Here is a 14466-nt window from a genome sequence, read left to right as displayed (position 1 = left end):
TTAATCGGCCTCTAATATTCAACTTGCTTGACTTGTTAAGCCACTGCTGCCTCTTACTCATTATAGATATTGAAACGAAAAGAAAAAAAAGAAAACTTAGAACGCCACGAACAGACATGCTAAATCTATTTTTTGCATAGCTGAAGGAAGTAATTAAAATGATTTCTATATAAATTATATATAAAAGAAAACCTTTTACTAAGGTGTTTTTTTTTTATGAATCATTTGGCTTTAGTTTTCTTTTTCTTTTTAACTTAGCAAAAAAAATACATAAAACTCATGACCTAGTATATATATATTCCTTTCTTTTTATGTAATATATAAAATACATGATACAAGGACCCACCAAAATTAATCCATTTTAGATTTGTTTTTTTTTTTTTTAAGCTTGGGTGAAGACTGTAGGAATTTGCATTCAGCCTTTCATTTCAATCTATATAAAATAAAATAACTGCTCTGTGTTTCCTTAAATTTATCGAAAGCATAAATTTTATTTTAATTTAGATAGCTAATAAAAATTTTAGATTTATTAGTGAAATATATTTTTTATATTTATATTTATATTTATAGTTTATTAATATGTATTTTGCCAACAGATTCATAGATAAAAACAAATTATTCAAAAAACTATAATTAATAATTTATAGTATGTCAATGAGTCGATCAACAACATAATCATTGATGGATTTACTAATAAAAAAAATATATAAAAAAAAATCTGCTTCATTTAGTTAGTATTTCTCTCAAGAAATTTAACATATCATAAACAAAAATACATATGTAATTTTTCCCATGATTAAACAATGGTAATAGAATTTGCAATAATTCTTTTTTAATTCTCAAAAATATATAAACCGATTCAACTAAAATTTAAGCTAACTATACTAATATTAACAGATTCTTCTATTTTAAAGACTTTATTTAAAAATATAGATACCAATAAAAAAGTTTTTTCCTTTTTTTAATAAGGAGTCCTTTAAATATTAATGTTTTTTTTCAAAATATATAAATCTTAAAACATATAAACAACCAGAGTTTACAAAAAAAGAACAAAGTTCCAATCAATAATTTATTTAATTTTGATATAATTTTATAAGTTTTAGAATTGAATTATATGTGAAATGAATAGAAATTAAAAGAATAGACATGAAATGAATTTTATGACTCATTTTACGTAGTCTTCTTTTAATAATATTAGTAGCTATGGTAAAAAAGAATGACATAAAACAATAACCAAGTATCTTATATATAAAAGGAATGAATTAGGATTCTATTTAATAATTTGATAGATTTTGATGTAAATTTTTTTATTTTTTATATTTAGTTATTGCATTTTTTAACCTGTTTTGAAGTATTTTTAAAGTTTTGATAGTTAAAATAAAATGTAAATAAAGTACTTTATAATGATTTAAAAATATTATTTGATATATTAAAGATAGCATAGAATTTCCATATTAGTATTGACATATTTTTTTGATTGTTATATAGGAAAAAGTAAATATTTTCTTATATGTTTTTAGAGTAAAAGTTTTTTTTTAATTTTGAAAGTAGAAATTATTTTTTGCGATAAGATAATAAAGTCCTTTTAATATATTATGATTATGTGTGGTTGCCCGAGTGGTTGACTTCCTCCAGCAACTTGTATTTTTCGTAATTATATCCTTGTTTGTCAACTAGCAAGGGATATCTCTCGGTGGTGAGAATTTCGACAGCAATTCAAATCTCATAAGATAAGCACTCGAGAGATTTTTTGATTCTAAGTCGTGTGTTATGCTCTTGATCTCAACACTGATACATAAGAGGACACCTGGAAAGGAATCATAACCAAAAAATTGGTGGTCATTCTATTATAATTATACTCATAATGATAAATAAAACTAAAAGAATTGGGGTTTTTGAGGCGGCTTCATTGTTCATTTTAACATTGATGCTCTTTTTTTCACCTTTTTTATTTATTTTTTCCTCAATTTTTTTATTTAAATATTCTTTTGCAGCCAAATTTATAAGATAAAACTTTAAATTGTAATAAAAAAAAATAAAATTAAAAGATAGAGGAACATAGTGTAAAATGAGAACAAAATTGATGATAATCTCAAAGTTTTTAGAATTTCTTATTTTAATTTAAAATATTATATGTATATTTTTCAGCCTCTGAGATAGAAATACAAGAGAGAAACTTGATAAAAAATTATAAAAGTGGGAAAAATGTTGATTGACTCTATTTTAGCTAAAAAAAAAAAAACATTTTATGGTAATAGGTTCATCTTCCCGAAAGTAGTTTTTTTTTAAACATGATGAGAAAAATAGATTATATTCCATTTAATTTATTTTGATTCAGTTGATTTTTATTTTATTATAGTGATTTTAGGGTATTTTGTGGTTGCTATGTGATTTTTTAGATTTATATAGTGTTTTGAAGATGTTTTTTGATAAAAAAAAAATAAAATTTGATTTTTAAGGTTTAAAAATATGAGCTCTAATTTTCTAAGAAAAAAATTAATGTTGATTGGTCACCTATCATTGTAGGTGATTTATTATCCACTTTTATATGTGTATGTTGTGTGCATAGAAACAGGTGATAAATTATTTACTATTAATGTAAGAAAACAAATATGTGCATATCTAGTATTCCAAGTCCAAATATGTTCGAGTCTTTTATTAAGGCAAGTGTGTGGCCTTGACTTGTAATTGCCTGACTTTTTTATTTTTGTTATCTTTTTTATTAATTGTTTTTATTTAAATATTTATAATACTTCAAAGAGAGTGATTTGATTTGTATAAAAAAACAATATTGCTTATACTTTATATGAATTAATTATATTTATATAAAGTTTTTATAACAACATAAACCAATTGTTATTATCAACAATATATAGTCATTGAGATAAAATGAATCAAAATATATAAAATAAAAAAAAACAATGGTGTAAAAAATTTATATTTGTATCTATCTTTTATTTCAGCTATAAAGATTACCTTCATGTTTTAATAGTTAATTAGTGTTAACAGTTCTTTTAAAATTTATCGGTTCATATAATTTTTTTTTATATGTGTATGTTGTGTGCATAGAAACAGGTGATAAATTATTTACTATTAATGTAAGAAAACAAATATGTGCATATCTAGTATTCCAAGTCCAAATATGTTCGAGTCTTTTATTAAGGCAAGTGTGTGGCCTTGACCTGTAATTTCCTGACTTTTTTTATTTTTGTTATCTTTTCTATTAATTGTTTTTATTTAAATATTTATAATACTTCAAAGAGAGTGATTTGATTTGTATAAAAAAACAATATTGCTTATACTTTATATGAATTAATTATATTTATATAAAGTTTTTATAACAACATAAACCAATTGTTATTATCAACAATATATAGTCATTGAGATAAAATGAATCAAAATATATAAAATAAAAAAAAACAATGGTGTAAAAAATTTATATTTGTATCTATCTTTTATTTCAGCTATAAAGATTACCTTCATGTTTTAATAGTTAATTAGTGTTAACAGTTCTTTTAAAATTTATCGGTTCATATAATTTTTAGTTTATTTTATAAAGTATAAATGATATCTTTTTGTTTTTCAATTAAAAAATTATGATATATAAAAACATATATAAACAAAAAAAAATTACTTTAGAAATTGACTTGATATCCTATTAGTAACGTAAACCGAATACATATGTAAGCAACATATTTTTGTTTTGAAAAAAAAATCATTATATTTTAAAAGATATCTAGAATGTTAACATATTCTTTTATTATATTCATAATTGACTTGGAATTTTACTTAGAACACGATGCGAGAGATAAAATTATTAAAATGCAATTGATATAGGCTTTCCAAATAGTGTATTCTATTCGTTGTTTCCTAGATTTAGGATTTTTCTCTAAGAATGTTAAAAAATTTATATTTGTATCTATCTTTTATTTCAGCTATAAAGATTACCTTCATGTTTTAATAGTTAATTAGTGTTAACAGTTCTTTTAAGTTTATTTTATAAAGTATAAATGATATCTTTTTTTTTCAATTAAAAAATTTATGATATATAAAAACATATATAAACAAAAAAAATTACTTTAGAAATTGACTTGATATCCTATTAGTAACGTAAACCGAATACATATGTAAGCAACATATTTTTGTTTTGAAAAAAAAATCATTATATTTTAAAAGATATCTAGAATGTTAACATATTCTTTTATTATATTCATAATTGACTTGGAATTTTACTTAGAACACGATGCGAGAGATAAAATTATTAAAATGCAATTGATATAGGCTTTCCAAATAGTGTATTCTATTCGTTGTTTCCTAGATTTAGGATTTTTCTCTAAGAATGTGATTTTAATATAATTTATAATTATTAAAGTTAACCTGATAGTTAAAGAAGTTTACTTCTTTTTTTTATTTTTTTATTTCAAATATTAAAGATATTATCTAAAAATATTATTAAAAGTAAATTAAGTTGATGTAAATATATCTTTAAGATTATGCTACAAGAAATTTTATTATGCTAAGAGAAATTTTTTATCAAATGGCATATAATTAGTGTGAGAGATATCTTTATAGTAAAACTTTTTTAAAAAATAATAATAATAATTTTTACCTATTAGTTTAATAAAGTATTTTCCTAGCAAATATATTTCGACATAAAATAAGAAAACAAGATTTAAGATGAAATTTCTCAACCAACCAAGTAGGACCGAATACATATGTAAGCAACATATTTTTATTTTGAAAACAAATCATTATATTTTAAAAGACATCTAGAATGTTAACACATTCTTTTATTATGTTCATAATTGACTTGGAATTTTATTTAGAGCACGGTGCGAGAGATAAAATTATTAATATGCAATTGATATAGGCTTTCCAAATAGTGTATTCTATTCGTTGTTTCCTAGATTTAGGATTTTTCTCTATGAATGTGATTTTAATATAATTTATAATTATTAAAGTTAACCTGATAGTTAAAGAAGTTTACTTCTTTTTTTTATTTTTTTATTTCAAATATTAAAGATATTATCTAAAAATATTATTAAGAGTAAATTAAGTTGATGTAAATGCATCTTTAAGATTATGCTACGGGAAATTTTATTATGCTATGAGAATTTTTTTATCAAATGGCATATAATTAGTGTGAGAGATATCTTTATAGTAAAACTTTTTTAAAAAATAATAATAATAATTTTTACCTATTAGTTTAATAAAGTATTTTCCTAGCAAATATATTTCGACATAAAATAAGAAAACAAGATTTAAGATGAAATTTCTCAACCAACCAAATGGGTTTTTTTTTTTTTGTCACAACCAACTTTAGCTCAAGTTTCATTAAAGAGCATTTTTTATAAGATAAAACCTTCTTAGGGAATTTTAGGTTTTCACAAGACTTATTTTTAGTCTTTATCTAAGCATGAATGCTTTCATTTAAAAAAATTTATTTTTAGTGTAAAAAGTCTTAAATTTAGGATATTTTATTGCACTAATTTTTTTAGAAACAAAGTCATATAAATATAGGTTTAAAGTCAGACAAACTCTAATAAAAGCCTCACTTAAAAACTGGCTGCCAGTAGAAATATAGCTAACATTTACTAGGAAAAAAGAAAAACAATCCTAAAATAACAATCTTATAGGTTGTTCAAATTAAAAATAGAGTTAGATGTATTTATGGCTAATAATGAAAAAGATATTCTTGATTTCAAGGTCAAAAAAGACTCCAAAGAGTTCCTACGTTATGCTTCTTGGAGATTCCAATATCATGATTGCATAACCAATTTTAATGCTTTTATTCATTTTAGAATCCTTACACTGACTATTTAATTGGTAATTAATATTTAATTCAATAATTCCCATTTTATTATTGCTTATCTTAAGTTTAATAAATATTATAAACCATAATCCAAGATAGTTTATTCTTATGAAGTTTTTACAAACAATAAGATAGAGAAAAAGAAAAAGGCAATCTCTTGCTTCGTAATAAACATCTCTTACATATTATAAACCATAATCCAAGATAGTTTAGTTCTATGAAGTTTTTACAAACAATAAGATAAAGAAAAAAAAAAAGGCAATCTCTTGCTTCGTACTAAACATCTCTTATGTGAGCTATATTGGAAGGATAGAACTCGAAATCAATTCAGTCTAGTATTGGCTATCCCTCATAAGATGTAATTTTTAGGGTAATTCTTTTAGCATCAAATCCACAAATTTTACTAGTACACCTTGTACTTGTTTAGGACATCATCATCATTTTCCTCCATAACACTACTATTGGTATTAAGGTATATACTACTCCCTCTCTCTTTATGTCTTTCATGAACCATGACAAGGGCAACAAGTTCTTTCCCTTATCAATTTTAGTGACAACTTCTTTTTTAATAGCTAAAAACATTATATGTTTTCTTTTTATATAAAAGGCGTGCATATATTTTTTTTCATTATTCACAACATTTTTATCAAACTATCATGACCTACCTGATAAAATATGGCACACATCCACCAAAACCATGTCATACCAAGCATTATCAAAATAATTATATACCATGAAAAAGAAACAAAAAATTATATATCAATAACTATATAAATATCTTTATTTAGCTGAGTTCACTTGCAAGGTTTAAGGTGGTTTTTAGATTTTAGATGGAGTTTCTTCAATGTCTTTATAGACATCACATTCTCACAATTATCATTGTCAATTCTTAAATTACATGTCTTATCATTTATGGTGTGTCTGGAATGAAAGGTACTAGTATAATTCTAATATTTACTTGAATCGTCATTAGATGTCAACAAACTCTTTTAGATGATTAGGGTAGCACCATCATCTTTATTTAGAATTTCTCCATTACTTTTAGAATCATCATAGTTAAAATCATTCAGCTCTTTTATCAATAAATTCTTTTTGGATAACCCTTGATCATATGACACTTATTGGCTCAATATCCTAATTCAACATATTCCTAACAATGAATTCTAAAATTAGAACCTTGACCTATTGTTTGTGGAGTTTGAGTTTGTTATAGTTTGAACTGAGCAGTGATTGCTCTCTAATTATTATTATTTTCCGTTTGGAGTACTAGTCAACTCAAAAAATTTATTGATTTCCCTAACACTTTGTTGCTTGTTTATTGTCAAGGCCTTCTACTATGCCTTTGATATTGTTCACAGGGACTACATACATAATATATGTTAGATGGTCTATCATAACCCACTTTGATATTTTACCACCAATTGCTTTTTTATTTCTAGCAAGTCATTCCTTATTACTAATTGATATGACTTGTTAGTGTAATTATTAAAAGACTTACCATCTTATTTTAATGTGAGGAGTTATTGATACAATTTTTATGCATGATAAAAAAGCAGAGAGTGGTTATTTATCTTCTTCTTTAGTTTTTTTCTCATTCATTCATTCATTCTTGGTTTTCCTTGTCGCTCTTGTGTCCTCTATAATTACTCTCACTAAATAAAATATACTCCCTTCAATTTGATGATGACTATCTTCACTCTTATCTACTATAGGACATCTTTATATTAAAGAACTTTCAATATTGTTCATCCAATCAATAAATTCATCTTCTTGTAAAGTTTTTGAAAAGTTAGAAAGCTTCACCTAAATTCTAAATCCCTATAATAATCTTTCTGATAAAAAAACACTACCTCATTTGTAACAGGTTATTGATACTGACTAAAGACCCATGGCCACTCTCCTCTTATTCCTCTTAACATAAAGTTTTTTATGCCAAATAATAGGTTAACTCTATGATTTGTCTCTACATATCCTCAATCATGAGCTCCCAAATATTTTTATTTTAAAGGTGAACTTTCTCATCATTTCTTACATGATAGAATTAATAGCCAAATATGATTGCACATAATAGGTTAACTCTATGATTTGTCTCTATATATCCTCAATCATGAGCTCCTGAATATTTTTATCTCAAAGGTGAACTTTCTCATCATTTCCTACATGATAGAGTTAATAGCCAAATATGATTGCATATGAAGAACCATAAATTCATAGTTTTATTTTAAAATGATAATTTTGATATATGTCCTAGGTTTTTAACTTCTTAAATAGGTAAGAAACCAAGCTTTACAATGTAATAAAATCAGAATCCTACAATAAAAAGAAAAAAAATGCATAAAATCCAAAATGAACATAAAATTCAAAAAACAAATAATAAAATAATAAAATTAGCTTAAATAGTATCTTCCTTAATTTGAAAGTCGTATAAAGACGAGCTGGTGCAAACATGTCAACCCTACTATAAAACTAGATTTTAGAATCACCTGAAAAACTTTGAGGCGAATCTAATAATCTATCTTCCTTAATTTGAAAGTCGTATAAAGGCTTGTTGGTGCAAACATATCAACCCTACTATAAAACTAGATTTTTAGAATCATCTGAAAAACTTTGAGGCGAATCTAACAATGAGATTAAAAATTATAGCTTTTTGTAACTAAGTTATTAGTTTGATTTATATATATATCTGTTAAGCTAACTACAAGATATGTTAGTAGTAAATATTTATCTAAATGTTCGGAATCTTCAAACTTATTTAGCCCACCTACATTAGATAAAAGGAAAGAGAGTGGGTTTTTTTTTGTTTTATATCTTTTAATGAGGAGTTTTGTTTTATATCCATTAAGTGGGATGTGTGTCTAAATGAGTTAAAAGTATATTTATTATTATCTCTTGCTTTAGTATTTTGATAAATTGGTGTTTTGTTCATCATTATCTAGAAGAGAGTTTTGGTATTTGGCTAAATGACTAGAATAATTTTTAAGTAGAATTAAATTATCCAAAAAAGTTTGGATAAAAAAAATGGGGATAAGATATCCCATTTGCATATTATATTTTGTATATTTATATATATTTTTCCTATTTTTCAATTTTCTCTTCTTTGTTTTCTAATTTTCTCACATAATTTTTTTTTGTTGAATTTTTTCTCATATATTTTTTGAACTTGATTTTTCTTTCTTCTTTTGGTTTTTCAATACTCACTAAAAATATGTAGAAAAATAAAAGAAAGTAAAAAATTATGAAAAACTCTTGAAATGACTAATATTTGGGAAAATAATGAATTTGTATGAAAAGGCATTTTTGTGATTTTTTTTAATTTTTAGGAGAGTTTTGATAAAAATAAAAAAGGGGTCAAATTTGGGTTATGATATACTTATTTTTCTAAAAGCCAAACTAGTCTGCAATCGTTGGAACAGCTTCAACAAAAACATATTAAACAAATAGAAAATCATGATTACATATACTAAACTTCCAATCCTGCTGTATATCTCACTCCTGTTGATGGCAACCACAAGTTGCCTTCAATGAATTGGGCCACTGTGTAATTATTAGCCTGCGTGGAATCGTTCAGCATATGATATCCAGGCCACTTGACCCTCCTACCTAGACCAGCTCCTGGGCCATAGTTGATGTATTCGCCGTAGTACAAAGTATCCAAATACACATTGCCATTCCACTCTAGCCATCCTTCTGGCCTTATAGCATTGCTCATGTAGGATTGCATAATTATGGTTCTTGAGAAATTTTTCCAGGGTCTACCAAGGTAAGTGTAGGAGGAGTTGACATAAGGCAAGAGATCAATATCTGCTGAGATGTTGCAAAATTGGAAAGAGTAGCCTGTTGGTTGACTTGGGTCCTTCCGACCATGAGCTGTTACCGTGTTCTTTTGGGCTGGTAGGCCTTTTCTGGCTAGAATCTGGCAGTTTTGGAACACTGCAGTTGCATCACCGAAAATGAAATCCACCGTCCCACTCACACGGCATTCCCGGTAGAATTGACGCATTGTATGTGTATAGAGTGAATCCTGGTAGCTCTTAATTTCACACCGGAAGAAGACTGATAGGTCTGAATCAGATCGGAGAGCAACTGCTTGGTGTTTTGAAGGTCCTGCGGTGTTCTCAAAAGTGATGTCTCGAGCTATGAATCCTCTGCCGCTGACCGCTGCAGACGAGAAAAAAGTAGTGTCGTTGCTGTAAGATTCGCCACTCATACTTAAGAAAATTTAGAAAAACAAAAGCACTGCATCTTATGCAAATCAGATTCTTAATTGACATAACGATCAGATATATATAGTGCACTTATGCAATCATGTTCGATGAGTAGTAATTATCAAGGCCAGCAGGGCATCACATGTTACTATTAAAATAAAATATATGGAAATACTTCAAATTTCTATATGGATGTATCGAGTTCACAGAGTCCAATTTCTATATAAATTAGTCATATTTATGCCATGTCAGTGTCACTTCAAGGCATAATTATTGAAATACTTCAAATGGAAGATCGAAACAATCACTACACTGTCTACAATGAGGAAAATAACATGCAGATCATCTCACATCTCAGGTTTGAGAATATCATTTTTTTTTATAGTAGTATTATTATTATTATCGAACGCAGATAAAATCCACATCAAATCCATCTTATCCATAGACAAACAAGCAAACCACCAAAATTAATAGTTCCAGCTTACCAAAGGTTGCCGAGTGAAAAGTTGTCCAACCATCGATATAGTTCCGGTTACCGGTAATGATCGTAGCATTCATACCCTCTCCGACCATCATCAGATTCCATTTCTTCTTCTTGATGTCCACATATTCATTGTACACACCTTTCTTAATGTAAATGATGTGTCGATGCATGCTATAATCAGGTGCAGCTGCTACTGCATCCATTATCTTAGTGAAATTCCCAGTCCCATCTGCTGCTACAATTACATTAGGAGTGACCCCATTTAAGACTAACAGTTTGCGGTCTTCATGCTTAACCCATGAAGGAAATTGGTTATTATTGCCACTTTTGCTACCACTGAAGCCACCTCCACTGGACTTGGAGTTGGTATTTGGGTCCACATTCTTGAGAAGTTCTTGAACTGATGAAGTGATTTGGTTAAGGCTACCTGACACCAGACCTTTAAGAATGTTGCTTGTACCATCAAATCCTTCAATGCATGTGTCCTGGTTAACAAGTGCAGCACTTAACCATGTCCTTAAATCAGAACTCAAATCGCCGGTGCTGTTGTGTTTACCTGCAAATATAATGAAACTGAGAACTAAACCAAATTAAAGAAGAGGATGAAGAATTTTACATAGTAAAGATGAGGTCCTCTCTATCTTACATGGCAAAAGAGAGAATTGGTGGATACTAAGTAGAATTGGAACCCCATTACTCTCTTAGCATTATGTAATACAAAAAAAGAAAAAAAACTCAAGACTGAATGCAAAGAAGAGGATGCTGTTCTTTACCATTAGGATTCTGGGAAGCAGACATGGACCAGCTCAACTCATCAGCAGAGAGGTCCAGCAAATCAAGACAATCAGTTATGGCATTGGTAAGGCGAATGTCACCAAAAACATTGCCGAAATTTGAGATTATAGAGGTGACATCTCGGATTATATCAAGAGTGGTCATCAAAGATCCCACAAATTGATTTACGGGTACCTTCAAGCAGTTACTCTGGAGATCATCAGTGATGGAACTTGCATGTGCAGTGCATACAGGGAGGAAAAATGTAAGCAACAAAAGGAAGAGTGAAAGAGTTGAGACTTTAAGCATTCTAGTGGGGTGTGAAAATGTCATCGTGGAATGAATGTTATCGAATTCATAAACAAGAAGAAAGAGACACAGAGAAAGATGAGAAGAGGTGTTCAGAACATGGATTTGTAATGAGGAAGTGAAGATAGGCGTGAATGAATATTTAAGGCAAAGATCAGACGGGTGTATGAGGGCAGGTAAGGGAATTTAAGACAAGGTGATGGCATGAGTCAAAATGCGCCAGAGGGTTGAGACGGGGTCCTCTCTCTCGGAACTATTCTTATTTTTATCATTAATGTGTCGGCGGTCACACTTTTTATTTTTCCTTTTTTCAGAGTCAAATGGCCGAATCCATAAAATACCAAAACAATTACATTACACAAAGTCATTAAATTAATAATGAAATTCATTTTAATCCTTCCAAATTTTGTTTCTATTGTTCTTAAATTTTGTATTCTCTTCATCTTGCATGCTATGTTATGTTTGGTGTTTTGGAGATCGTTACAAGATTAAATGACAAATGAAATTTACATGAAAGGATTTTTAATCATTGTAAAACATAAAATTAAAAAATAAATTTTTTATTCATAAAATATAGTAGACTTATCCCATATGTATTTTTCAAGATGTATGCGAGTTTACACTTTGATATCTTAATGTTTATTTTATATATATATATATTGATTCCTTTTCTTTTGAGATTTTTCACTTGGATCCTAAAAATTTGATTATGCTATAATCTCTGAATCTTTAAAGATTAAAGAAAAAATAGTTATAAAATCTAAAAAGAAAAAAGGATCTTGGGTGGCTAAATTACAACCACCAACAACTTTAATTTTAGTGTTTATAGAGTCAATTTTGAGAAAGGAACTTAATGAAAGTGATTTCCATCTTTAATTATGTTAAAAAAATAAATCGGAATTAAAAGAATTTTTTATATTTGATTTGATTTTTGAGTTTTTTGGTTAATTAGAATGAGTGTTATTGTAAAAAAAAAAAAAGAGGTTATAGAGTATCATGAGATAATTTACCCAAGTTTTTGGTTAATTAGAATGAGTGTTATTGTTAAAAAAAAAAAAAGAGAGATCATAGAGGATCATGAGATAATTTACTCAAGTTTTTTTTATATGAAAACAATTATTAGAATTACGGTTTAAAAAGTTGATTGAAAAATTAAGATTGCAAATGAATTACACCATTTACTTGTTTGGTGTGGTTGCGGTTGATTTTCAAATAATTTTTCGTGCTAAAAGGTTTTTTTTTAAAAATACTTTTAAAACATAAAAACAAACAAGTATCATCCATCTATTTAAAATAATAGTAATAATAATAATAATAATAATAATAATAATAATAATAATAATAATAATAGGGGCATGCGACAAGCAAGTCGCCTTGTAATTTAAGGTACAGGATTCCATGTCCAAGAACCTAAGTTTTAAAATGGTTCGAGTGCGTAAACTTATTCTTTCAGCTCTTGCACAATTGGTCCTTTAATTTTTTCTTACAATATTTTTTTCTCTTATTACATTGTTTAATTAGATTCTTTTTAAATGAATTTATTTAAATTATGTTTAAATAATCATCAAAGTATGCTCTTATTTTCAAATAATATTAGTGTTTTTTATGGTACTATTAACAATTTGTTTTTGAATAATTATTTTTGAACTTAATATGTATAATTTTCTAAATGTTAATGAAGTATTTATTTTTTAATATAATTTTTTTTCAATTTTATTATACTTATTTTTTTAATACATTCACGTTAAAAACATCAATTCATTATATATTATCAAAACTTCTTTAAAAAATATGATAAGTTTTTATTTAAAAATTAATATTTTTGATAAAGAAAAGTCAAAAAAATTAATTATAGGAAAAGTCTTGTGATTAAAGAGGTAACTTTTTATACCTATTTAAAATTGTTAAAATATTTTTAATATTTATTTTAAGTACTTTCAATTTATACCTTTGAATCCAAATTATATATCTCAGTGAGCTATTTTATAGTTAAACCTAGTCTACTCAACACTAATTATAGTGATAAAAAAATATATTCATCAAATGTTCACATGCCCTCCTACTATAATGGAGCCTATAGAATGGTGATATGACAATATCCATACCAAGTATAGCCTTTATGAAGTTATCATTTTCATTTAATAATGAACTATAAGTTTTAAAGGGTTTTTTAATTTTAGTGATGACCTCTAAAATAGATGTTATAATGTTTTTCCCTTCTAGCCTTCTCTTCATGCAAGTTAGTAAGGATCATGGATATATAAAAGTATATAAGCCATAAAGTAAATGATTACAATCTCTTAAATGATACCGTAAACCTAACAAGAAACTTGTTTTGCAGGTATTCATAAATCTCAAGTCTAGTAATCTCAATCTTTTAATTCATTAATCATCATTTTAAAGACTTTGATCTTGTGAACTTTTCTGTAAATCTTATTAGTGGCATTAGTAGTTTTGTCTATAGAAATTATTAAACAAAAGTCAATTCAATCTCTTTTCTTTTTATATATTTTTAATTATTTTTATAATTGACAACCTAAAAACTCCATAATATGAAAAGGTTTTACATTCTATCATTCCATAGAACATTAATTAAAGGCCATATTTCTTCAATATTAAATAATTTATTCATTATAACCACCACCTGCGATCCGTAATACATGTAAACAATTCTAGTTTAAAGAGGAAATAAGCTAAATTGACATGCAATATAGTAAAATAGAATCTCTCCACTCGCACAACCCTTAAAAATTCATTCTTATCATCAAAAATATTATTCTACAAATGGATACTCAAGACATGATAAAATAAAAAAGTCCAATGATAGAATGATATATAACCACAATTGTGATAATAGCCACTATCATCACCATCATTCTCTA

At 26.6% G+C, this 14466-nt stretch overlaps 1 protein-coding gene across 1 annotated transcript; it reads right to left on the bottom strand.

Annotated features, from left to right (window-relative positions):
* Positions 1–9155: 9155 nt before the first annotated feature.
* PME44 (pectin methylesterase 44) lies at positions 9156–11709 on the bottom strand. The gene is made up of 3 exons (XM_011006751.1): positions 11275–11709; positions 10503–11057; positions 9156–9970 (listed from the first exon to the last, which is right to left on the bottom strand). Exons 1-3 carry the CDS (start codon positions 11606–11608, stop codon positions 9273–9275), a joined length of 1587 nt encoding a protein of 528 aa, XP_011005053.1. The 5' UTR covers positions 11609–11709; the 3' UTR covers positions 9156–9272.
* Between the last annotated feature and the right edge of the window lie 2757 nt (positions 11710–14466).

Source organism: Populus euphratica, unplaced genomic scaffold, assembly GCF_000495115.2.
Source record: "Populus euphratica unplaced genomic scaffold, PopEup_1.0 scaffold355.1, whole genome shotgun sequence".
Lineage (NCBI taxonomy): Eukaryota > Viridiplantae > Streptophyta > Magnoliopsida > Malpighiales > Salicaceae > Populus > Populus euphratica.
This window is presented reverse-complemented; position numbering and strand designations above follow the sequence as displayed.